The 26183-nt window shown below is 38.9% G+C and overlaps 1 protein-coding gene across 1 annotated transcript in view; it reads left to right on the top strand.

The window, feature by feature from the left end:
- Nucleotides 1-3965: 3965 nt before the first annotated feature.
- COL4A3 (collagen type IV alpha 3 chain) overlaps nucleotides 3966-26183 on the top strand; it is a gene marked incomplete at its 3' end in the record, with an annotated part of 64180 nt that continues 41962 nt past the window's right edge. The window contains exons 1-9 of the mRNA XM_082487452.1: nucleotides 3966-4064; nucleotides 17661-17717; nucleotides 20623-20712; nucleotides 22439-22483; nucleotides 22968-23012; nucleotides 23308-23370; nucleotides 24121-24174; nucleotides 25004-25030; nucleotides 25654-25731. Of these exons, the coding sequence (XP_082343578.1) occupies nucleotides 3981-4064; nucleotides 17661-17717; nucleotides 20623-20712; nucleotides 22439-22483; nucleotides 22968-23012; nucleotides 23308-23370; nucleotides 24121-24174; nucleotides 25004-25030; nucleotides 25654-25731 (543 nt within the window). The 5' untranslated portion in view covers nucleotides 3966-3980. The remainder of the gene's footprint in view (nucleotides 4065-17660; nucleotides 17718-20622; nucleotides 20713-22438; nucleotides 22484-22967; nucleotides 23013-23307; nucleotides 23371-24120; nucleotides 24175-25003; nucleotides 25031-25653; nucleotides 25732-26183) is intronic.

Below are 26183 nucleotides of genomic sequence, written 5' to 3'. Positions count from 1 at the left end.
ATAATAAAAGGACTACAAAGTGTTATATAGATTGATGTCGTTGTTGGGACGGACACGACACTGAACATCAAGTTGCAGCAATCCAATTTCTTTATTTAACAAGCAGTGCTTTTTTATATTCTTTTACCCAGGTGCTGATCTATGCATATATTCTAGCATTCTACTTTTGCCCGATACGCTCTCACATCACACGCTGTTCATGCTCTTGTCAAAGCCAGGATGTTTGCCAACCCTTATCTTTTTACTTAGCTCTTCTCAGGACTCCCCAGTCTCTTCAAGGGTACATGGATATCTGCTCAAGGTCAATGTTAAACTCGCATTCTGATCCCTCGGACCAGCAGAGGTTTCCCACAGATTGATATATCAAATTGACCTCATGTTTTATATTTTGTAGTAATCACAACAGTTATCTCAATAGAATACTTACCTAATTCAAAAGAAGATAAAATATTGCCAGGATAACACACTCAATACCACCAAAGGAATAGGTTTTATACAAGCATCACCAAACTCAGCTCATAAAATTCTCAAAAGCCAGAGGGGGGGAAAAGCTGCCACCATAACATAACCTAGGTGTTTAGTTTCTAGACAAGGACCAAGAAGGAAGACAATTACATTCTTAGGGATTCTGGTAAAATAAGATCACCAGAGATGAGCCCCCATTTGAGGCAGACACACAGCTACAGTTACTGAGGTATAAAAAATTAGAGCAGCCCTAACTTTGTTGTCATTACAGCCAAATAAACCAACATCATGTGTAACAAGACCACTGAAGTTGCAAAGTCAAGGATTCAGAAGTTAGGAAATAAAAATTAGGGTTGTGTGCTCAATTTTAATGTGGTTCTTTTATGCATATGATTAGGATAGTCATTTTAAGTACAAGAATGTATATGCTGTTTTCCATAGGGCTTCTACCTCATTCATGATGGATATATTCCATACTCTTTTCATCCTTTTCCTTAAACCCTAATTTTTCTTCTACAGTGTCCAATGAAACTTTGCACTTTATACTAAATTCATACAACTGTAATGTTTCTCACAAAAATATTCCTTGTCTGTAAAAAGAGAAAATACTGTTATCCTTGTTTTACCATAGAGAACTCAGGAAACAAAATCAAAGCTAAAATAATTAAGTAACAATTACTGTGAAGAAAGCCAAACTGTAATTTGTTGGGGCTTTCAATTGCTTTCTAGTATTAAGGTTGACCTCTCTGTTGTTCACGCACTGATGTTTTTTTTGTAAACTACCTCTACAGGCAGCTGCAGGTACACATTTTGACACAACAGATTTTAAGCCTGCCTGGCCTACTGTTTTGCCAGACAAGACCGTCTCTTTAGTTTGTAACTCTTGGAAGATGTTATGGACTACAACAGTGTCAGCAACACAGTCTGCATCAAGGTTTCATACACTTCCCTTGGATGGATGGCATCAATTATGGTAGCAACAAACAGCAGAGAGAACATCAGTGGCTGATCTTACCCTTGTTTAAGCTCAATGCTACTTTGAAGTTACTTATCTGTCCTTGAGACTCACATAAAGGCATATGTGCTTTTATGTGACAATCTCATAATACAACATTACTTCCTGGGACTTAACTATAACACACACACAACTACCGTCCCGTTGGGCCATACTGCTTAGCAGCCAGCTGCTCAAGGTCAGTGAAATAGGTGGTACTGGGCTAAGACTGGGCTCAAAGAGGACTTTTTTTAAAATGCTCTTTCTGTTGCATCTCCCTTGTTAGCACTTTCCCATCTTTGCTTTGAGCTTGCTAACTTTTTTTTTTTTAAATTTCCACACAGGGTTTTCATAATTTGAAAACTAACTCAACACCTTTTTATTACAGCAGTGTCTCATTCACTAGGTATTCTGCATATATTCATTTATTTCTTCTAGCAGTGGTTTGTCTGCTTTCTTCTGTTTCTTCCAATATTTCTTTGGCGTAGTATTAAAGAGCTCTCCTTTTAAGTTCTATCGTCTTTACTCAGTGAGAGTTATACTGTTCATCCTGCATCTCAATTTGCATCATTGCTGAGGACTGACCAGTCTCTTCCACTGTAGTCTCACGTGCTCTGACTTTGTTGTCTCAGAGAACCTTGCACATTTTGTTTTCACTTTTGTGTAAATGAGTCTCTGCTACATTCTAACACCAGTTCTTCTAACGTTAAATTTCAGTGGTGGATTTAAGTACTTATAATTGATAGGTGCGTATGGCTTATGAACAACTGTAGACACCGTTTTTGTCCTTATTACAGTACTCCATCGTAAAAAATGTATCACTGTTACAGTCGACAGGTTTAGGAATCTGACAAATTAAAATGTAACAGTTTAGTGGTTTTATCCCTAAGATAACATTACCTCTACATCCTCACCCTTAACTCTACATCCTCACCATCAATCTGGCTTGAAAACAGGGGATTGTTTCACCTTTCTGTCTGTACTTGCCAGCTTGCTCTCACTGATGCTTGAGATTTTAGAGCCAAGGTAATAACATTTGTGATGATGTATGAGATCTTTGACACTGAACTTATTGCTCTGCTCTTCCAGAGATGTGTTCTTGCTGCTAGTACCAAACTTTTGGGGCCAGTAGCCTCTACTAACTAGCTTTCACAGTGGATTTCATAGGAGGTTGACAGTACTGTCTACTGAATGGAGATCCAGCTCTACTCTCATGCCTGCAAGAGAAGCTGTTTTACAAAGTTTTGTGGTCAGCTTTATGCTCACGGAAGACTTTAGATTTGTATCTCATGAGTAGTCCTAAATAGATTTCTATACATATATTACATTGTTGTATATTGTTGCTTTTTCTGTGTCACTTGTAGAGCTTAACAAAACCTGTAATGCGGGATTTCCTATACAGCATTCATGAACACTACAGATAAGGTAAAATCACTGTGGCCAGCCTGGCCAACATACTTTCTAGGTTTGCACTACCTCAGAACAGCCCTTTATTTGGTGAGATGTTACCTTAAGCATGCATTACTTTCGTCAATAACATAAACATCATAAACTTTACATACTGCCAACACTTTACAAATCACAATTCCATTCTGAAAACTTGTATCACGCTAAGCTATGTGGAAAGCCTGAGGAAAAACATTTCTCACTGATTTACACTGACGCAGCGGGCAGCACTTTGTCCCTTCTTGGTCTCTGCTGCCTCATTAACAAAACCCTTGAGGGAGGGGAAAGCGCTGCTGTAAGGAAAACACTGCTGTCAGTGCCCGGGCGCGCCCGGCCTTCCCCGCTGCCGCCTCACTCCCCTACCCAGCGCTGCCGCCTCCCGCCCCACTTTAACCGACCCCTTCTCCCCGCCGGGGCCCTACGGGCGACCTCGCTCCGGCCGGGCCCAGGCCGTGTCCTTGCCCGGGCGGTGCCCGGGGCTGGCCCGGGCAGGTCCCCATGCCCGCTGCCGCCGCGCAGCCCCGAGGCCGTTCGGGTGGCACCCACCACCTGCGCCCTCACGGCGGCGCGGCAAAAGCGGGCGGCGGACGGAGGCAGCCCGGTAACCTGGGACACGTCCAGCTGTCCCGGAATGGGGCTGGCCCGTCAGCGAGCTGCTCAGCCCCGGCAGGCGCCCCGGCCAGGCGGGACGACCCGCGACGAGCGCCAGGTACCGCCGCCTGGGGCTGCCCCTCCGCGGCGCTCACCTCAGCTCCCAGGCGGGAAAGCCCCCGGCTCCTCGCTCACTCCATGCCCGCTGAGGACGGACGGACGGAAGGCGGCTGCCGATGGTGCCTGAGGCAGGAGTCGCGGAGGGGAGAGGAGAGGGGAGGGGAGGAGAGGAGAGAGGTGGCCCGGACGGCTCCGCCCCGGCCAGCCCCCCCCCGCTCCGTCCCCACCCCAGGGCGCCGGGAGCGCTGAGGCGGGTGCGAAGCAGCAGCCCCCAGGCCAAAAGCCGCGGGCGGGCGGGGGGCAGAGTCCGAGCGTCCCGGGCCGAGCTCCGCGGGACGCCGCGCAGGCAGCGCCGAGCGCGGGCATGGCTGGCAGGGACTGCCCCAGCCGCCTGGCGCCGCTGCTGCTGCTCGCCCTGCTCTGGCCGGGCCGCGCCGCGGCGGCTGAGGTGAGTGAGTGCGGGGCTGGGACGGGACGGGACGGGGCGGTGGAGCGGGGTCCCGCGGCGACCGCAGCGTCACCTGGGGCAGAGCGGGACTTGGCCCCTCGGCCATTTCTGCCAGCGCGTCGCATTTCTGCGTTGGCAACCTACGAGGAAGAAAAGGTGAATTCAGTGTATTTAAAATGATACGCCCGGGTGAGGTACATCGCGCCTGGGCGCGGAGAGGTGAGGCACGTCTCGCCCCGCTCTGTGGTACCGTTACCCGTGCGCCGCTGCCCGGCGGGGATAAGGGAAGGCGGGGAAGGCCCTCGCACAGGGCACTGCTTCACCGCCGCTCTCGGGTGCGAAGGAGAAGCACGGCGGGTCGCGGGGCGGCTTCCCGCCCTTCCGGCTGAGGGGATCCCGTGAGGGGCCGGGGAGCGGCTGCGGGGGCCTGTGGCGCGTGGCGGGGCGGCGGGCGGTGGGTGCGGACAGAACGGAGCTGCGCGCGGGTGGCCCTGAGGTAAACACCCTCAAAGCAGCGCTCGTCGTCGCGACCACCTGTGCCGTCTTCCTTACAAACTCACTGTACAGTTTGTCTTTCAGGTTTAATGATGAGCGTGCTCCACCATTTGGTCGGCACATTCTCCCAGATTATATTGCACTCTCTGTCGTTCCTGTCTCGTTGTAACATTTAGAGTGCACGTTCCCAACTGGGAGAAGAGCAGTCAGCTGTGAGGGTAGATGGGTCTGTACAGCTCTCAACGTTTCTGGCAGTTACCAAACAGAAAAGTGCCAGTTTCAGTAAATTTCTGATAGACATCAAATGCAGGAAACTGGCAGTTTCTGTAAATCTCAAGTTCTGTTTCTCCCATAATAGTCAACAGTGTTAATTTCTCCTTGCTTGTGTGAGTAAACTCTAATGCAGTACATCACAATCCTTTACTCACTATCAAAACGTTTTGCAGTTCACCTTTATAAAGAAAAAATCTCATCTTCTACTTTGTTTTTGCTAAAAATAGAGCCCCATTCTGCTGTAATTATCTGAATCAGACTAATTAGTAATAATGTTTCTTCTAAAATACTGCAGCTCTTTCACTCACCCATTATGGGTATAGTGTCTGGAAACAGCATAAGCATCTCACCAAACATGTTTTCTTTCATGGCACTCTAACTTGCAGTCAAGTTTAGTCATTTAACAAAGATCTAATTGTTTTATTTGTAATGGAATGAAAATACCTCTTAGTTCTTATGTAGAACAGAGGTACCGGGCCTATTTGCAGGGTACACATTTTCTGCAGAGTTGTTCCAGGCTCTGCCCAGGTCTGATTCCTACTCTAAAGCACGATGTGGAAGGTGAATAAACTCAAGACCTGCCTCTCTCTTCTACCCAGTTTGCTGTTCCATGCTTCTCTTCATCTGCTGGTACCTCCCATCTGTTGCCCTTGTTGCTCCTAAGAGGTGGACATCATCATATATGCATCTGGATGGCTGTTAACAAGCGCGGCTGTGTGCTAGAAACTCCTCCCCTTCTCCCACAGCACACACGCTCACACTTTTTGCTAAGCCTCTATTCTGGCTGTGTTGATCTTGTAATCCTGTTTCGTGTTTTTGTCTACAAAGGAAGGGGAAAGGAGGTGTATCAACAAGTAAGACCCCCATATACGGCCCAGTAAAGCATTTCGACACTTTTTAGCAACCTCAGTAGGATCCTAGAGTATTTGCCAGTCTTGCAGACTCATATGCCTTAGTTCATTAGCAGCCTTTTTGCTTAAGGTGGATGATGAAGCTCTGAGATACCAGTTTTCTAGAATGTTATTACTAGATCCTCGTTTACACTTAAGTTTTAAAGACATGTTTTGGGACGGGGAGAAGTGTCTTCTACAGAAATCTTGCTGTTTAAGCAAAGTTTGAACACAATGTATTGTTTCAGCGGTGCTCTGAAAATTCAGTGGATCTCAAATGTCTGATTAGTTTAAACTAGATTTGCAGCAGATAACTGGGATCAGTTTAAGATTCAAACGTCACCATTTCTATTCTTGTATGAAAGTGCTGATATTTTCAAAAGAGAAAGTCTAACAAAATTTTCTAGATCATGGAGGAAAGAAAAACTTTTAAAGAGTTGTTTTATCTAAACTCCTAATTAAATATTAGTGGCTAATGTTAATTAACATGAAATGATTGCTGAATAAATCATTGCATCTTGGCTGGACTGTCCATTGCAAAGAAATAGGTATTGTTTGTGTTTTAAAATGGTGCTACACTTTCATGTGAAAATAAATTGATATTTGACCAGCATGCAATATTTTTGCTGTATGCATAAAAATGTTTCAACATAGAAAAGTTTTAAGTGTATGTCTGTTAATAATTCAATAAGTAGTTTATTCCCAAAGACAAGAAAGAAAATTATTAATTTGTGCCTGCTGCTGTTTATACAACAAATTTTGGTCCTTACAGCCCTTCACAGAGTCCAGACTTCCTTGCTCTTAGGAGGCTGCACTTTCTGGCACCTGCTAGGGAGTATTATTATCTGCATTCTTGGCCACTGGCATGCTCTAATCACATCTTCTGAAAACTCAGCAGAAGTCGCATCTTCCCATGTCAAAGGCTTTTCAGCTTGCTTGATGTATTCCTTCAGTCCAAACACTGTTATAATTCTTTGGATTTTCCCACTGCTCATTTAAATGCTTTAGAAGAATAATAAAAACTATCAATATGTTTCATCAGGGAACCAAGATCTTTCTCATTCCTCATTTCTATCTTTTTTCTCTCAGAAAAAAAAAAATGCTTTCTTATTGTTTCATTTTGTTTAACAGCACCTGGATCTGATACGGTCTTGATGCACATGCACATTCCGATTAATTCTCCTGAGTGTGTCCTGTCTTTTGACACCATCCATGTACTTCTTGTATGTCTTAAAATTAAACACTAATCTAAAAATGCTCCCTGAAATTTGCTGGCTCAAGTGATGCTAATAAGAAAAATACCTAGGTCAAGTTCATTAGTACTGAATCAATACTGCTTCTTGGAGACATTAGTCATTTTTATGATGGCACCATGTTAGCATGTGTTCAGAACAGGATAAAAGAGAGTTTCTACTTGAGCAAGATTACTTGATTGCAAGTTAGCTGCATCTCATGTTACTACCAGTTTTTTATTTGCATTGTAATACACTTGCAATATTGTATTAGCTTGCAGGATAAAGTTGTGCTCTATATTCTGTATTTGCCTCAGTCATTACTCTTTGTATTTTTTCATCATGTGCTACTGGCCGAGAAGGAGAGAGAACAAACTCAGTGACTATAAGGCTTGAGAGCATTTTTTTTGCATCCCCTTTCTCACTTGCGCTTATTGTCTGTGACTAGATGTAAGTGTTCATATTTCCTAGCTAATTTCATTTTTTACACATGTTAGTTTGCATGCAAATACTTATAAGATAGTCTGTTCTTCATGCAATATGTTTTTCCTAATTATATGCAAACTATATTGTTGTAGCAAATAGATCGTAATACATGTCTCTGGAAGGAAAAAATGCAGTGTTCTAGCTCAGCTATTAGCATCTCCAAGGCTGGTGAGAATGGGATGCAGGCTGAATTGCATTGTTTAACTAGGAATCAAAAAGTTGGAGGGACAAAGTGTCACAGTGAGAATTTTCCTTCTCTACCGGCTTTTGGAAGTGCCCAGGTTCTTTTGTCGCACAAGGCAGCTGAGAAGGGATGTGCACCTGAATATACAAAAGACAGCTCACTGAGTGTGTTAGAAAAACAAGTCCTTTGTGAAGTGCTCTCTTTGATTTGGTTAATGTGATCCCAGCTCTGAAGTCAATGGGGGTGTTACTTTGATAATTGGACCCAATTTATACTGGACTGTTCTGATCCTGATTGCCTCTATAATTAGTTGTAATTCAGCCATCATCTGCATAGAGAAGCAGGCCAATGACAGAGCACTGCAGAGCAATGCTTTTCTGATGGGCCAAGAGAGTTAGCATAAGTTAGCAGAGTTCCTCTAATGTTTGTACATCGAAATCTATGGAGTTCTTCTGTCTTAGACCACATGAAGGTTTGCTCTGATGGCCAAGAAATGTTAGATGTGCTTACGTGTGCTGCATCATACAACTGAAAGAAGATAAACCTCCTTAGGTGATCTTGGTAAACACCTGTGAAAACTGAACTGTTAACACGATATATAGCCTTTTTCTTACAAATCTATAAGGTAAAATACACATTTAAGCAAAACTCTAAATGTAAGTTATTTTGCTGACTGAATAATATCATTGAAATGATCAAAGCAAGAAGGCAAACACTGGTTCTTTCTTCATTGCTTTTCATTTCATACAGATGTACCAGCATTTTGAGATCTGTGCTAGCAATCTCTTCTGCAATACCTAGAGCTGACTTATCATAACATGTCTTTGAAACAAAATACTTTGCTATTAAGTGCAACTAGCATGGGATATCCGGTCATCTGTTTTACTGTCACATTCTCACCCTACCGCCTAACAAAGTAATACTAGAAGGCTTGGTATTTTGGCATGGATTACAGGAGCCTAGGAGGAAGGTGAAATACAAAAAGGCTTTTTTCTTCTTAACTGTTTACAGCCCCAGTCTCTTGTGCACACACTGAAAAAGTTCCATTTTGGCACACCTAGTATATTTTTAGTTCTATTTTCATTGTCTTTTTTTTTTTTTTTTTTAACTTAGCACTTTTATGATAGGGTATGAGTCTCACAGGTTTACATATTTTCCATTTGGCCTGGTTCAATGAAGGCTTTTTAACTAGAGCTTTACGCTCCGTTTTTCCACAGATCATTTTGGAGGAAGCTGCAAGAAAAAGTAACCTACTTTTTTTTTTTTTTAAATCTGTGAAATCACAGAGCCTTTCAAAAAAGGAGAAACCAAAGCATGTGAAATAAGCATTCTCTGAACAAGCTACTGTTGCTTTCGTTGCTATTTGCACCACTTAACAGAAGATGCACACCAGGAATTTTATGAATATACAAATATACAGGCCTGAGAAGACGACAATTATAGCGAATACCATTCCCCCACTCAACAGTTGGGAAGAAATACAAATTGTGTGATGTAATGCTAACCATATTATGGCAGGTAAGCAAAAATTCACTAGTTAAATGGTGTGTATTCTTTATTATTAGATTGCTCTTTTAAGATGACCCTCTGTTAGGAAGGAAGAGCACGGATGAATAAGCTGATTAAACACCCTTAAGACTTCGCTACACAAAACAAAATTCTGTGGCCTGAATTGCCTAATCTTTTTTTCCTTGTGGAAAGGAAGAATATTTATTTATTTTGTCCCTGTGTCCAGTTCAAAGTCAGCAGAAGAAACCCACAGAGATAGGGTTTATAGGTTTGCGTTTGGACATTTTACCCATCTGAATATTTAATGAACAGTTTGGTCCAGTTTCTGATAGCTCTCATCACAGTGACTTCCACCCGAGTGAGATTATTTGTAGAGTAAGATATTAGTCATTATAAGTATTAAAATTTTCTGTGTTTGAGCAGAAGAAAGCAAACCATCATTCTCTCTGTTTAAAGATGGAGTAATGCCATATCTTCTCTTTATAGACTAAAAAGCAATTAAAAAAACCCCAAACCAAAGATTCAATTGAGAGCCTCAACTTACAGTTTTCCAAAACTGCACAGAACATGCCAGCTCTATTTACATAGATACTGAGTAATTTTAGGCAGCTTCCACAACATAGGCCTTAGTGATCATCACTGCAGATCTCACAAACAATTTGAGTTTGTGAAAACTCAGTGATGTTTTTTTTTTCTAAATTACAACATTTTACCTGTTTTATCCTAATGCAATGATGAAAACATGCAGACACAGTGAAGATTGCTAAGCCCTATTGTTCTCGCACTTCCTAATTCTTTATTGTCAGTGAGTTGGAGGGAAGGGAGAAGCTGAATATAATTAATTGTACTGTATCTGCTTGGACAACTGTGGTTGGCACCACGGAAGTTGTATGTGGAACTTAGAGCATGATGACAGAATGGTGTGCTTTCATAAAGAATAGTATGAACGGCTGTGTTAGGGTAGTTTCTTGGAACTTCCATACAGACAGACTTGTTCACAGCAAAAAAGATACAGTATATACAGTAAGTATATTACAAAAAAAAAGAATTGTATGGTGTTTTACGGGTTTTGTTTGGGGTTTTTTTGGTGTTTGGTTGTATTTTTTTTTTCCCAAGGAGAGAATTTATTCCATTTAAACATAGGCAAGAGATACCAAAAGTTCTATGAAAATTTTGTTTTATACTGTTTTACTTAAGGTTTATGTTACTTTTTTTTTTTATTGTGATAAATATGAATAGTTATAATGAAGAGATTTGGCTAACACCACAAAATTGTTATTATACAAGTTTCTCACTGAGCAGGTTTTTGCTTTAAAAAATAAGAAGGTTTTCAAAATGGTTTCAATCTCTGAAGTGAAAAAAGGTTTTCATACTCATGTTCCCTTGACATAATAGAAAGTTGTTTAAATGTTCATCTACAGCAGCTTCTTCTGTTTCTCCATATCAGTCATTTACCATAGTTGGTTTGCAAATACAAAATGGTTTGCAAAGATTATAAATATATCTTTATATTACATAAAAGAACAAATCCCTTCCAAAAGAACTCTTGACAGTTTAAAATTAAGGATAGTAAGTAATGAAATTCTTATCGAGTTCAGATAGAGACATGTTGTGCATTCACATTGTATGATCAGAATAAGTTAGACACAAAATCCTGCTTCTGCGAAGCATTATGAAGTTTTTTCCGATGATCGTAAATGCTTAGGATTTCTGCATCTCACACTGAAAGCAGCACATAACCAGTAATAAAAGGCCTATGTCACCAAGGAGGGATATTGATTCAGTAGTTATTCCCTGAGCAAGGTTCCCATTACAAGTGTTTAATGGAGCTTATTCAACAACCGCACTGTCTGTAGCGTACCAGTTATGTTCTACTGTGTCCTTTGAGATCTAGTCTCCCTACATTAGATGTTATTGACCAATATTAAAGTTACAGGTGTATTTCTTTATAATGGAAATCAAAATGAAATAATTTTTGTTAGGTGCTAGGTATTCAACTAGTAGGCAAAATGCAGTGAATTCTCATAGCATCCATGGCTGTTAACAGGAGTCTTCTAAGGTAGGAATGTTTGGCTGCCTTCCAGTTCACAAGTGACTACACAATGTTTCAGGGTTTGGGAACTGACATATTTTCCTTCATCTCATCGTCTCCTATTTCTGCTCTATGTTGTCTATACTTATTGAAGGCTTAATAATTTGGTTTTGTTGTACTGGCCCAGCAATCACTAAAAAAACACAAAGTTCTTCGTGGTCTTTGATAATTTTAATGAATTCATGTTTGATGCTTAGAATGCATGAAAAACTTTTAGTATACAGATTGTAATTGTGAGACTGGTATTTTGTTTTGATAGCAATGTTTTGGAGTGAGGGGACTTCATTCTCCAGTACCTTGTACGCTACATGGTGATTTACAGTTGTGCAACATGAGGAATATGCTGCCAGGGTCACGTATCTACTAACCATGTCTAGATGGAATTACTGACTGTGCTAGTCTAGCTACGTGTCCTGATACAGGTGCATCAGACTCAAAAAAAAAAAAAAAAGATTTTCCTTGTATAGCCTTTTGCACAGTGGGGACTTTTTTCTATACAGCTCCGCTCTCAGATCCTCTGTTTGAGCAGGTTAGGATAAATTTTCAAAAACATAACTGTGCCCAAGCTAGAAGCTTTAGCAAGTACCATAGTGTCCTTCAGAAAGTGCAGCATTTCACATCTCTGTGCAGCATACCTACCCCAACAGAAGTCTGTAGTGTAGATAAATGTTAAAGCAAAACTTTCCCCTTACAGTAATCGTAATACTTTACACCCACTTGTATTAGATGTAATAGAAAACATAGTCGAGAACATTAGAGAAATGGGTCCTTTGTAGTTTTAAGCACTATATTAACATCAACTATTTGAGCAATATTATTCTATGTGCTTAGTTGTGGTTTACAGATGCAGCTGGAATGTGTAAAGTGATTGCTCTGTACTGAGACATCTCAGGAAGAATTCAGAAATCTCAGTGTGTCAGCAGCTCTGAAAATTCATAATCAAGGCTCTTAAAGGAGCTGGCACACTGATACATAATTTTTAATAAGTATTGGAATTTAAGAAAAACTACAGAAAAGTGGAAATTAGCTGATAATTTACTTCCGCTTAGAAGGGACCGCTGTGATGACCTGCATATTTGTAGGCTGCTCAGGATACCTTTAATGAGCAGAAAGATGAAAAAGGAAAAAAAAAAAAGCAGCATCACAGAAAAATAGATCTTATCCAATAAGTCTTGTTCCACGTTTTGATGGAGTTCTAATTTAGTGATCCTTGAAGTTAGAACATAAAGACCTAATGGCAGGATAGGTGAGATGCTAATAAAAAGCAAGTTTAAATGAAAAACCAGGCTTGCATTTTAAAGAATGAGGCTGATCAGCCATTAGAGCCACCAATGAAGGAAAGTGACAGCTTTACCACCCACTTGAGAGGGGACACCTGGGCTATTTTTACTGTCCAGAGTAATTAATGGCTATCCCTTGCACTGCTTTTAATTCATTTTAAAATTCCTCATGTTGCACAATCATCTTTCATTTATGTTAACCAGGATTTACCTCTGGAATCAGTGGAGTTCACCCATGAAATTAAAGACCAATGAGACCAAAAGTGTAACCTTAAGCCCCACTGCAGGCAGATTAGTATAGTCCTACCAAATACATTTAATTTCATCTCAGCTTTCATATGAATGTCTTTATTACTTATCCTGTGGGGTCTTGATGTAGTCTTCATCTGAAACATGAAGAATACAGTGCCTCTTGCCGGCAGCAAGATTTGGAAAAGCAAACAAATACTCTGACTCTTCTGTCATCATGTACGTCATTCCAAAAAGAGATCAATGGAGAAGTATTGGCTCATCACGTTTACTGGCTGATTTTGTCTGTTCCCCATATTCCTGCCTTTAAACCATTCCCAGTATGACTGCGTTGCCCCACAAATGTGAGTGACAGGACTCAAAGCCTGTGCTATTGATAGAAATGTCTGTGATTGTTTGCCTTTTTCCTTACATTAATGCTTTTTGACATCCTTTGACATATTCAAGTTTGATAACATCCCTAAATACATTCTCTGACATCCTTCACATAACTAGTACTATTGGCAAAGTGTTGTGAGCCATGTGAGGTTCTGATACTCCAAATCAAGTTGCCACAACTGGAATGGTAGGAGTAGCAGTGCCATGCTGAATCTACATTAAGCTTTGTATAGGTGACAACATAGTCTGTAGTATGTTATTTCTTCCTTCTATCTTTGTCATTTCTTTGAGGGATTCAGTGAAGGAGAGGACTGGAACACTTTTTAAGCAGCTGCTTAAGTTAGTCTGAATTGCAGGCAGGAAGAAGTCGGAGTCCCATAGCATCCAATCCCATAGTGTAGGAAGGGCAATTCAGTGTTATAGATAAGGTGGCACCTACTGAACAAAATATTAACCGCTGCAGTGTTTCAGCGTGTACAACGGTAATTATTTGAAGAACATAGAATACTACTACTATCACTGAAAACACTTTTGAAAGGAGCTCTAAGACTAAGGAGCTCTAATCACTCCAAGGCAGTGTTGGGTTTTTTTAAATTTTGGTTCATTGGTGAATTCATTTGATTTGTTACTCATATAATGATCTGGCTTAATCTTTTGGCCTAGATTCTCAGGTCAAAAATCTAGTGCCATCTACCTTATCTAAATATTTAAAATAAATGTAGGTGATTATTATAAAAATGACAAAACTGAAAAATATGCAGTAAACCTGTGGCTTTGTTAATGAACTTACTTAAGTAGCTGTTATTGTGAGGATTTTGAATAAACCATAAATAACTAATATTCAATTTCCTTATAACCTGGCAATATACTCTTGTTTTGGTAAAGGAGCTGCAGGCATCTTGCAAGGATGTGAAGGCATCCAGGAGTATAAGTGAGCAATGAGTTTTTGGTTCAAAGCTCCTTTAAAGGAGGCAGAATCTAATCTTATGTAAAAATCATATGCCAAATCATTTAGTGTTATCCAGCTAACTGACTGTGTAATATAAAATCATCTTTGGTCTTTTCAGTTTAGTTTAAAGTGATATGCATACGCAAAAACCTAAATTGATCTGAAAGCTTACTAATGGCAAATTAAACACATTATAAGCATTTTGACTTCTTGAAGGGCAAAGGCTCTTTTTCTTTAAATAGTTTAATAACTTGTTTAGTTATATAGCATCATAAGTTTCTGCGTGTTCATGCATTAATTTCACATTGAATTATCTGTGATTGTAAGTTAAAAGTTTCTTCTGTATCTGTACATACCAAGTCTTCTGCTATTATACCTATTATAGAAGAGTCATTTCATTTGGTGATTTCTCTACACGTCCTGAAAACTGTGCTTTACATGCAAATACTGTAAAGAATCTGCTTCTAGATTTACTTTCACAGGTAGAAATGAGGTGCAACTCCATGAAGGTCTATAGAATTATAATGGCAAATAACTGGTACTAGGAAGATTCGAAGCCAGCTGTGGCCGTTTCTCAGGAAAGCTCCCTATGGTCAGCCAGGGTATGCTCCCAGTTACACTGAAGAAATTCAGAGAATTTGGAATTTTGTAAGCACTTTTTCCTTAGTAAACAGCACCTTTACTGGACTCAGACTTGTGTCTTCTGAATTTTTAAGCTAAATCTTTGCTTCAGCATTTGAGATTGCTGAGTAAATGTAGTCTTGTAGTTAATTTACAATTTTCATATGCAAACCTGAAGAGTGTGGTAGCTTGAGTCACTCACCAACCAGTGAAATGCAGTGCCTTTTATTGTGTACTGTGTTTACATCTTTCCTTGGCATGCTGAATATTGAACAGTTAATGTTTTTATACTGCTTAGCAGATGTACTCATAACCTGCATCACCTATTTTGAAGAGAATGCTTTGGATGGAAGGTGCTGTTACTGAATAGGGAACAATAAAATTGGTTGACTTATAGACTATTCCAAATTTATTTTGAGATGTATGTCACTTTATCCTCTAGTTTTTATGCTTAAAGGTTTAAGATAGCTGTCATATAACTTGGTGAATTTAGATTATCCAGTGGAAAACTGATAGACCTCACTGAGAAGAAATCAGGATACTGTTTGTTGTTAATTCTGCACTAATGTTTATTCTTGTGTCTCTGGGGATACAATCATATTGATTAAAATGATAGTAAAGGTGGTATAGTCATATGGTTTCTGTTTTACATGCCACCTTTGTATTCCAAATTTCTGATGCAGTACCACTTGGATTCCAGCTGTCAGATCAGAGGAAGAATGAGTCGTCTTTAAATATGCCAAAGAATTAAGTATTTAATGTTTGCAACTCTTTGGAAACCTAGCTTGAAACGTCAAATAATCACCTATTATCTGTTTATAGAGCACGGGCAGACACAATTATTTCTCGCAAGATGTGCTTTTCATGGCCAACTAATTTTAATTTCTGTTTTATTTTGTAAATGAATCTTTAAATAGCTGTTCACTTGAGGAATACTCCCTGCATCTATTTTTAAATTAATAGATGGCATAATTTCAACTAACTTCAGCCACCTAAAAGACAGGCAGCTACTGTCCATAGAGAACGGGAAGTACTTGCAACATCTTTCCACCATCCTAAAAGAGGCACCTAAATAGACCTGTGGAGTTGTTCCAAACTAGATGTCAAGTTTCTTGTGTAGTCAATAGAAAGAGGAAAACACCATGACCTATGTAAGAAATGAAGGCAGCTAGCTGATACCACATACCTCAGTTTTGCATGATGAAGATAGAAGAAACTGATCCTAGCTTGTGGGAAGAAAAGATATTTTTCAATTCTGTAAAATGGTTTACCTGAACAGATTGCTACAGGAAAATTTAGATTTAATGAAAATCTGACATTATTATTTTAGAATGTAATGGAGAGCATTTTTTTTCCCTCTGACTTTTGTTTTCTGTTTTTTGAGAACACCACTGGAAAAGTTACAAATTTGGAACAGTGCTGCTGTTGTATTATGACCAGCTGTAGGGGTTAATTAATTCTGTCTTCAAGATCTAAATAGAAATTTCATATCACATCATCTTAAAGGCTTTAATCTTGTAAGAAAAAATACAGTTCTTTCTTTTCTAAATTTTATGTGACTTAGAAGAACATCTTCATAACCAATATGTGATATTTTTCCCTTTCTTATTGTCTGTAGCTATACCATAGTATATTGTCATTGTGACAAACACAAATACAACAGTAGGAGGATAAGCTGAAAAATAACCCTCCTACAGCAGTACGACTGAAAAAGTTGTTCAGCAAGAGCTTCAAAAACAAAGGAAAGAATTTAAGCATACAAAGAAGGACAATATATGCAATTTATTCCACATCTGTATGAAATAACATGGCTTTAATAACCTTGATGATATTTTAGTATGTATAATATTTATGTTAACAAAGGATATTTTTTTTCCCCTCCACTCCACTGAAATAGGATAGGTCTATGTGAGTGTAGAAAAGTCCTTTGCAGAGTTACCCCAGCCAGACTGGGCTAGCTCAGGTACAGAGTGCATGATAGCTGTAGCTGGAACAGGCCACAGAAGGGTTAAGTGTTCTCATATTCACTCAGGGTCTCAGATGTGCTTTGCTGCTCTGCTGGGCTCCCTTGTACCAGGACTACCTAGTACCTGAGCTAGCTAATTTAGTCATGCTGTCTATCCAGTTACATACTGAATATCCTTGTTCGGGTTTTTTGTTTGGTTGTTTTTTTTTCACTTAAGTTTAACAGCAGAAAACTGAATATCTCTTCATACTTGATTAATCATTGAATTGTCCCAAATTGCTCCCAGATAGCCATGCCATACTCTAGCAATAGAGGTCACAGACTCTATACAGCTCTTCAAGGAGGGCTTTGAACTCCAGGCTCATCTGGTGACACAGACATGCTGGTAGCAGCTATAGCCCAGGACTTGCTGCAGGACTGGGGACATGCCTGTGTGAGGGCACTCACTGTCACAGAGCTTGGCTCAGGAAACCTCCAGAATTAAGAAACAGCGAAGTTGAGAGTCCTTTGTAATTGTATTAGATACCATAAGTCAGGAGGTGAACACAGCTACAAGAAGTCAGAAAATTACTGATTAGGAGATTAAAATAAAAATAATATAATTGCAGTCTAAACCAGTATCAGCGTATGTGTTTGTTTCTATAGTAAGTTATTTGAAGACTCATCAATGTTTAGTGCTGCGAGCCCAAACTCTTGAATTTTACACTTCATACTGATATTATAATCCTGATGGTGTTAAGAACGGCTTCTTCACCTTTACCCCAACTATAAAATTAAACTAATGCACTTATCTGCCTCAAAAGACAGTGCAGAGGAATAATGAGCTCTTTTCCACTGTTGAGAATTGCCACTCTTCATGAAATTTTTTTTTAAAGTTGTATTATCTGTGAAATAATTACCTTACTAAAACCACTGAGGTCTTATTTGCCCCTCACCAAACAACACAATGAGAAAAATAATTTTATTATACATTTTTTTTGTTTATTTTTCAGAGCTGTGTATGCAAAGGTAAAAGTCCCTGCTTTTGCAATGGCATGAAAGGTAATAAGGTAAGAAGAAATATATTTTTCTTTTTTTAAGATCATTTTATACCTGGAAATTGTTAATACATTAGTTGAGTTGATTTAGTGAGTGAATTTATTATGTGACTGTATTCTGTCAACAGAGTCTACAGAGAATTGTAAAAGGAATACATTACCTTGCAAAAATTTCTTAAAATAACTCTGGACACACCTTTTAACTAAGAAGACTTTTAAATTTATTTTTTTTAATTAATTAGTTTGTTTACAGTATTGCATGATGTTTGAACACCAACAGAAGAACAACTGTCCAAAGCACTAGGTCCCTTTCACAAACTCCTAACAAATGCCCACAGATACCATTACCCTGGCAGCAGCTCTCCTGTTACAAATTTCGTAATGCCATCAAGAGTGTCATGTTCAGTGCTTCCCTCTATCCCTCTTTGGACCCTGCCCATCTTCCCCCCCCCCCCCCCCCCACCTTCCGGCTCCTGAAGGAAAGCTACATGCACTGGTACCAAACAGATAAATCTCCTGCAGACCCACGCAGGGGATGAGTTTCTGGGTCCTAATCACAAACACCTTGCCAGCAGTGAGGGAACAGCATCAAATCCGTCAAAAGTAACAGAGCCGCAGCTCTGGCTGCTGCCAGAAGTAGCTTGGCAGAGGCTCGGAGTGGCTTTTAGTCAAACCTGAATTACACAAATGCCAAAAATTCTTTCAAACTCCTGCTTGTAGTTGGAAAAACAACTGATTCACAAATGAAGGGGGCTTTATTAAAGAAGTCACAGTTGTAATTCAGGCTAACTGTGGACACAGTGATTGCCATACTAAACCTTATCAGTAGATCCCAGATGTCTGTATAGACTTAAGGTTGTAATTAGTCCCATCGATAGACACATCTGGCTGGTAAAGAATAACTCAGAACTTTCCTCCTGTACTTGTATTACCAAGAAAAAATGTCATATTGCACCACAGTAAGCACTGCTAGTCTTGCCTTTAGAAAGCTTCATTTCGCTAGTGGAGAAAAGTTCTCTCAAAGTAAGTTCATTATGAAAACATTTTCATAAGTGGGAAAGGAGAATACTCATGTCTTTAGTAAAACCTCAGTGCTTAGTTTTCTTGTTCTGAGTTGGTCTAACATGACTTTGTCCTAACCAATTGAAAAATTAGAAAAAAATAAGCAGCCCACTAAAATTTATATTAATAAGAATGAACACCTGCAACTTGTCTTCATCAGTTCCACGTTAAAGCAACTAAGCAATTAGTAGGTAAGAGTTAATCGTTGTTTACACTGAAGTTTTTCAGGCAGCTTTGGAAGGTCAGGACAATTACATTAATCAATATGTTTTGATAACAATTAAATGTTAAGAAATTCTCCAACCTGAGGACCCTCTGATCTTGTTGATCTGTCAACAAGAAAGTATGGATAAATTGCTTGTACTGTATGGAGGGGAGTGAAGCTGTCAGGAGTGCGCAGTGCTGCTCTGTATCTGGACAGCATCCCATCGCTCACTGCAGTGAGGGGGTAGCAAGCTCAGTGGAGGAAGATTAAGGACTGCTGTCGTTTTTCTGTGAGTTAGTACCACACCCCCTCCAGTGGCACGTCTTGGTATAGCATTATCCTTTTTTGCGTTTCTTGGGACGCTGGTGGGTGAAATAAATTATTTGTTATAAAAAGCTGTGCTGGTTTGTGATAAAGATCTCACAGACACTTCATAATGCAATTCTTATTTTGTTTTGTGTTAAAATATTCTGGGATTATAGTCTATCTTTTAATATTTTATTTATTTATTACTTCAGAACCTATTTAAAACCTGGTGAGTTTGTGGGATTTCGAGGGACGACAATTGGGGGAGGGACAAGCCAAAGTACTTTGACTTCCCTGAGACTTCTTTTGGATCCTATCTTGTACATCGAATAATAAGATACTGGAAATTCTGCACAGCAGAATTTCAGATGCTTTTTTGTATAACTCTCCCCTGATAAAACAAGAGGAAAATTGACTCTGAGAGAATCGATAGCCCCATCCTGTCTCTCCCATGTCATGCTGTGATGTAAAAGGTCTTGAATAGGCAGCTCTTCACTGATGTAAAATTGAGCATGCTAAATTGCTGCTATCTAAAGAACTGAAACACCTTTTCTGTGAGCTTCAAGGTTTGAAGCACTTTATTTTAACCAAGATAAGACTTGCATCTTCATTATATTTAAATAAAAACCTAAAAAATGCCCCTTCCATTGTAACTTATTCTCCTGCATTCTATTTGTGTAGCTTTAATCTTCTCTGTTTCCTTTACCAAACCTGGTTTGGTTATTTGAACTTGACTTTAAAAAACACATGAAAAAGTAATTGGGTGTCTTATTCTTAAGACTCAGAACAATTTTAAAAAGCTGTTGCTTAAAGCAAACTTCTGTTCTATCTGAATGGTTTTGTTGCAGTTGACTCCTACTGTTTCTTTCCATGGCTTGCATGAAGAGAGGTATTGATGATTTGGAACTGACCTTTCTGTACAGCAGCAGCTGTTAAGTTTGCCAACTACAAATTAGGGCTGCTATGACGGATGTGGATTTGTGTTGCTTGTAGGTACTTAACACAATATAGAAATATTAAAAAGGAGTATGTATCAGCTGCTCTCTTAAACTTTTCATGCTGCCAGTTAACTTCAGCACTGTGTAAAGTCTTGAGTACTGTTGTCTTCTGATATCTTCAACCATACTTATGAGCATCTTACTTCAGTGGTACCATATGGCCTAGACAGCACATAGGCTGGACCACAAAAGCTGGTCAGTGTGGGTAAAGGTAATATATCTGCCACAGTAGCAGACAGATATGTAGAAGTTAAGAGGTACTGTAAGTAATGAATGCCTTAGAAATAAGTTATCAAAAGAAGAATCCGTGGGTATTTTAAGAACTTCATTCTCTTAATGTTCACAGGGTGAAAAAGGCTTTCCTGGTGTTCCAGGTCCACCTGGTCATAGAGGCTTTCCTGGTCCAGAAGGGCCTCCAGGGCCACAGGGGCCAAAGGTAGGTGTGTATGTGAGACAGAGAGACACACAGAGAAATAATTGTGCTTGACTGTGGAAGTGAGCTATGACTGAAACTAGAGAATTCTGTTTTAAAAAAAAAAAAAAAACAAACCAAAACAAAACCTGTTTCAGAGTCTCCTATTTGGTGAGGAATGTTGTGTGGTAACCAGCTGCAGTTGGTGACCAACTGAGTCAAAGTAGCTGATATGAACATGGGGGTTTGTTGTCAGTTGTTCAGTGGGCAGTGCTAAAGCACCTGGACTGAACTGCCAGAGGCAACAAACTTGTATCTAAAAAGATTTTAGCAGCATAACCTCAATTTTGTTTTAACAGTATATGCTGACATCTATTGATGGAAAGAGAGGAAACAAGCTATTACTGAGACAAATATGAAAAACAGATTTGGGAAAACTTGAAGGGAAAGATTGTTTTTAAGATAAATCTTCATTGGTTTAGGAAATACCTAGTTGCCTGCAGCATGGAGAGAGTGACTTCAGGGACTTGGACTTTCTTTCCTGTATGCCTAAACAGAGGCCGAATATGAAATTTCAATGGCTCCTGCACGACCAGAAAAAACAAATACATTGCTCATTAAAAACCATTATATTTATAAATGTCTTGAGGAACAGCACTCCTGCTGTCATCAATAAATTGACTCTGGTGAATAAATTATTTGTGTGTAAATATGGCCTGAACTCAGCCACAGGATAAATAAGGAAGGTACTGCCACAGTCACATTATGTCTAGGATCTGCACTAATGTGGCTCCAGCATTTATCCCTACCTTTAAACAAATGTTTTTTATAGTTCTAACTTTTTGGGGTATTGTTGCATTATTTGGTCCTATCTCGTTTTTACAATACTTTGTGGAACTAATGCTTATGGTGGATCTCATAAGTGTTGATGAGCCATCTATGTGAACTCATTGAAAAGTGTTCAGTAGAGCATTGCTGTTTTAATAAGTCATAATAACTTCTGCAAGTATGGGTAATTTATCTAGCAAGAACATCTCTGTTAGCCTGAGTGCCATCTATTGTAGTATATTCCAGTTAGCTTCTACTATTCAATGCCTGTACATTATCTTAAACAAAATGTCGCCCGGGGTTTTAGAAGGTATGCATTTCTGTACACTCCCCATTTCCTTTCTGGGAGCGATAAAAGTCTCTTATTATCAGTAAAGCTCAAAGTGTCTTGAAACAATTTTAGCAGGTTCCGTCTAGACTGTGCTGTGGCATGCTTTGCTGTCTTGTTTCAGCCTTGCTCGCCCATCCAGCTTAGCCCCCTTTCAGCCTGCTTCTGGCCTTCCTTTCCATGCACATCAGTGCAGATAAGAGTGGCTGGTACACGCGTATACCTGATCATTGCATGGACATCACCCATATCTGAGAATGTTCCAGCTTTTTCTTCACAGGGGAGCACTTCCAGGTCTCACAGTTTGAACAGATCCATAGCAACTGCTTTCTCAACAAACCCTGACTGTTATTTTTTTGACCTATGATGAGATATATCCCCTGTAAACACTGAAAGGGATGGCAAGATGCCACAAGTTATGCAAGTTGTATTAAATGCTTGTTTGCTTTAGCGTCTGTGGTAGGCAAATAATGTATTTATATAGTTTCTTGTGCACATGTTGGTATTGGTATTAAAAATATTGCGTGTCCTGTTGACATATATGTGCTTTTTCTCAATTATATTGAAATATGTTGTTTTCCATTTGTGATCTAGGGTTCTCCAGGGCTGACGGGCTTAGTTGGACCCAAAGGTGTACGAGTAAGTATTCATATTTTAAACAAACTTGTATGTATTAAATGTCATGTTCTATGCCAGCCTGGTTCAATAATTTGTGAAAAATAAAACCAAAGCATTATATATGATTTTAAAGTATTTTTAAAATTTATGACCTGGAGTGTGCACGTGCATTATCTGTTTTTTTGAACTTTTGCCTTTTTTGCTACACCTCATGTACAAGGTTCATGCTGTATGTATTTAGTAATGGGGAGTGCTATGAAAAAGACTAGAATTCCATGAAGAGTTGTTTTGCTCATTTTTTCTGTGGGCAAAACCAGTCTATGTTAACAGTGAGTAAGCTATCATTATACTTGGTTCAATGTCAGAAGGGTTAAAGGAAATAATGATCTTTTGATAGAATCATACTTGCAGTCATTCTTCTTTTGAATGCGATCAAAAGAAAAAACTGCATTATGAGCTTTTGCTTAATATTTGTAATATTATTCCTCTGTTTTTATATCATTAGGGAGTCCCGGGACTGCCTGGATTTTCAGGTCCCCCAGGCCTTCCAGTAAGTAAAAACGAAACTGATTTAACCATTTCTTTCTTACTGCAGTCTTCAATACACAATTATCCTCAGCCAAATGTGCTCATGCTAGTCTCAACATCAGCATTGTCTTTGTCAATTAGCTTAGAGATAAAAATCTTAGCATCAGCAATTCTTACTCATTGTAATCATTTAAGAACACATTGTAATCTGTCACGTCTTGTGAAACACTGCTCCAACATAAACTCTTTCAGTGTTGCTGTAGGGTAATATGAATGTGCAAAACCAAAGCTTGTGTCAATTTTGTGCTTCTTTTTAGGGTGAACCAGGAACTGTTGGTCCTCCTGGGCGCTCGGGTGTTCCAGGATGCAATGGCACAAAGGTACAAACCAAACTGAATGTCACAGAGATTGTTTGGCTATGCTTAGGAATGGCCAAAAAGCATTTTGAATTTTCCCCCCAATATACAACAACTTTTATTTGTTTTGGTTTGTGACTTTATCAGCTATGAAAAATTTGAATCATGAGGCCAGAGAAAGAAAAAGTGCTGCCTTTTTGTGTAAGATAGATAATTACATGCTAGTGGCCTTCGCTAAAAAGTTAAGACTAATATTTGATATTTGGACAGGCAAAACTTTTTTCATTGAATCCAGAAGACCTAACTGGTTTTGTCCAACCCGTCCTTCTGTTAAAATGGGTTCTAGAAGAAATAGATAGTTAATTAATTTTATTTCACCAGTATCTAGCTTGCAGTTGACAACTTATAAGTCCTGAAAGCAACTAAAAGAAAAGGCTTAATGTTAAGTTACAAGTTTACTAGTTTTTCTTTGCTCTATGAGAAAATGCACCCAGTATTCTGAAAGAGAGAGCCAGAAGAATGCCTACTACAGAAAATCATACATTTCTAGTGAAACAGTGAACTCATCTGACAAAGCTAATAAAACCTGGTGTCTGGGATAGAAGTGAAGACCCGTACAGTGAGGCTGTGCCCCTTCTAGCAAATATGGTGGTAATGCTACTCACAATTTTAGTATGATAACATGAAAAACTTCTTTTTGTAATCACATTTACTAAAATCAGACCAAATAATAAAAAAATAATATGCATTAACCGTCACTCTTACTACTTTCAGGGTGATCAAGGTTTTCCAGGTCCTCCAGGTAGAAGAGGTGCTCCAGGCATTCCAGTAGGTGTCTATGAAATTCATGATTGCATGCGTTTCTACCACATAAAGCCATTCCCTGAAGGAATGTAAAGCCTCCCATGCTAATGTAGTGACAACAGTTGAAATACACAGGTATCCCCACTTTATTAAAATGAAAACTGGGTGGTAAAGAAACCAAAGTTAAAGTAATGCTTTATTGGCTGTATGTTGTGCCTCAACTTCTTAGTTAATGAGCGCATGCAAATTCACCGACTGGTGTTAGCTCTTTAGTGTCTCAAGGAATACTCGTGAATTTACCACTCAAATCTCTAAAGCTGTCCAATATATATTTAATAGATTGCAGCTTCAGTTCATGCCTAAATATCTTTGAGTATATGGCCTAATTAAGTCAATAAGAACCAGGAATTAAATCCATAACTTCTAATTCTGGATGCATTGCTTTAACCCTAGGATTTCTTTTTTTCTCTGTAGAAATGTATTTTCAAAAGAAACTTCTAAAAAAATGGAAAAGGAATGCTGTCTGTCAAGTTTCAGTGGCTTCACATCTAATAACTTCTAAACATGATCTTTACCAGTTCTCCTGATTTTATTTATTTATTAAGGTCAGGCTTCAAAACTGTGCTGCCTTCACTTGTAGAGTTGTAACTGTGAGACTGGACTATTTTTTAACAATATGCCCTTTCTTCTTAAATTGAAATTTGGTACAGTAAACATGTACCTGGCTATACACCACGAGCATGAAAATAAATGAGTTCAAGAGCAGTGAGCTTAGAGAATGTTTAGAATGTGTCCTTTCACCATCATCTCTTTTACTTTTATGGTTTAATAATGTAGTTGTTCTTCTCTCTAGGGTATTGCTGGCATCAAAGGAGAGAAGGTCAGTTATTTATACCATATTATGTGAAATATTTATTGGTGATCAACAGTTTGTGTGTATGTTTGCTGTTGGTAAAGAGTTGGTAAAGTCTCCATTCATGGGAAACAGAAGGTTTACTTTCCAGAAGAAGCAACTACAAACTTTGGTGCTTCATCTGTGCTGGTTGCATTCACTCCTGGTTACAAAACACTTTTTTTTTTTTTTTTTTTTTTCCCCTTTAACTACTGTTATTGCATGTAATGAATTTAACCCTTTCAAGCACACAAAGAACTAAGCCCCTCCCCCAAACAGCATATGAATTCAAATGGAAATCTGCAGATGCAGGAAAGACTATTTTAAAGGGATAAAAAGTACCAAAACAAAATTGAAGGTCAGGGCTGTGGGTGAGTAATGTAGGTATGTCAGAAATGAAGGCTGCTCCTAACAGAGAACTGGAATGCCTGAAAAAGGTATATTCTGTTTAATAAAATCTTTTTTAAAAGTAGAACTATCCATAGCGGACAGTTGCCGTCATTATACAGTTTTGATGTTGCTTATTTCCCTACAAACTGTATTAGAAGATTTGCTCCACTAGAGAGATCTACAGCATAACTTTTTGTCTTCCTTTTTCTCTACTTGTCCAGGGGTGCCCTGCAGAGGTATATAACCAAGGATATGGTGCAAAAGGTGATCCTGGATTGCCAGGAATGCCTGGACTTCAGGTAATTCAGAATTACTTCAAACTAGGATATATACAAATATATATAAATATATATATAATATATATAGATGTATATATGAAATGTATATAGATGTATATATATGTGTATATATGAAATGTTTTTATATTCTATGTCATTTTCATGTATTATATGTTTTATATAGATACAGTATTTTTTATGATTATCTCACTAATTTCTAAACCAGAAAATAGTTCTGTCTTTAAAAAATTAGTAACTTTATATAATCTGATTAATACAGTATATTCAAAGTCTTTCTTCAGACTTTACAAAACAGTACAGCAAGACAATAGTAATTAATTTTGCCATCAGAACCAACAGTGTCCATTATGTGTTAGTATAGTGAGAGAGGGAAGTCAGGTTGCGGACAAACAATACTTTAGAAATGGAGAAAAACTGGTCACAGGTTTAGAGGTTTATCCCTATGAACAGAA

Source organism: Vanellus vanellus (genome assembly GCF_965231255.1).
Source record: "Vanellus vanellus genome assembly, chromosome: 8".
Lineage (NCBI taxonomy): Eukaryota > Metazoa > Chordata > Aves > Charadriiformes > Charadriidae > Vanellus > Vanellus vanellus.
The sequence above is the reverse complement of the archived record's forward strand: the minus strand, read 5'-3'. Positions and strand labels throughout refer to the sequence as shown.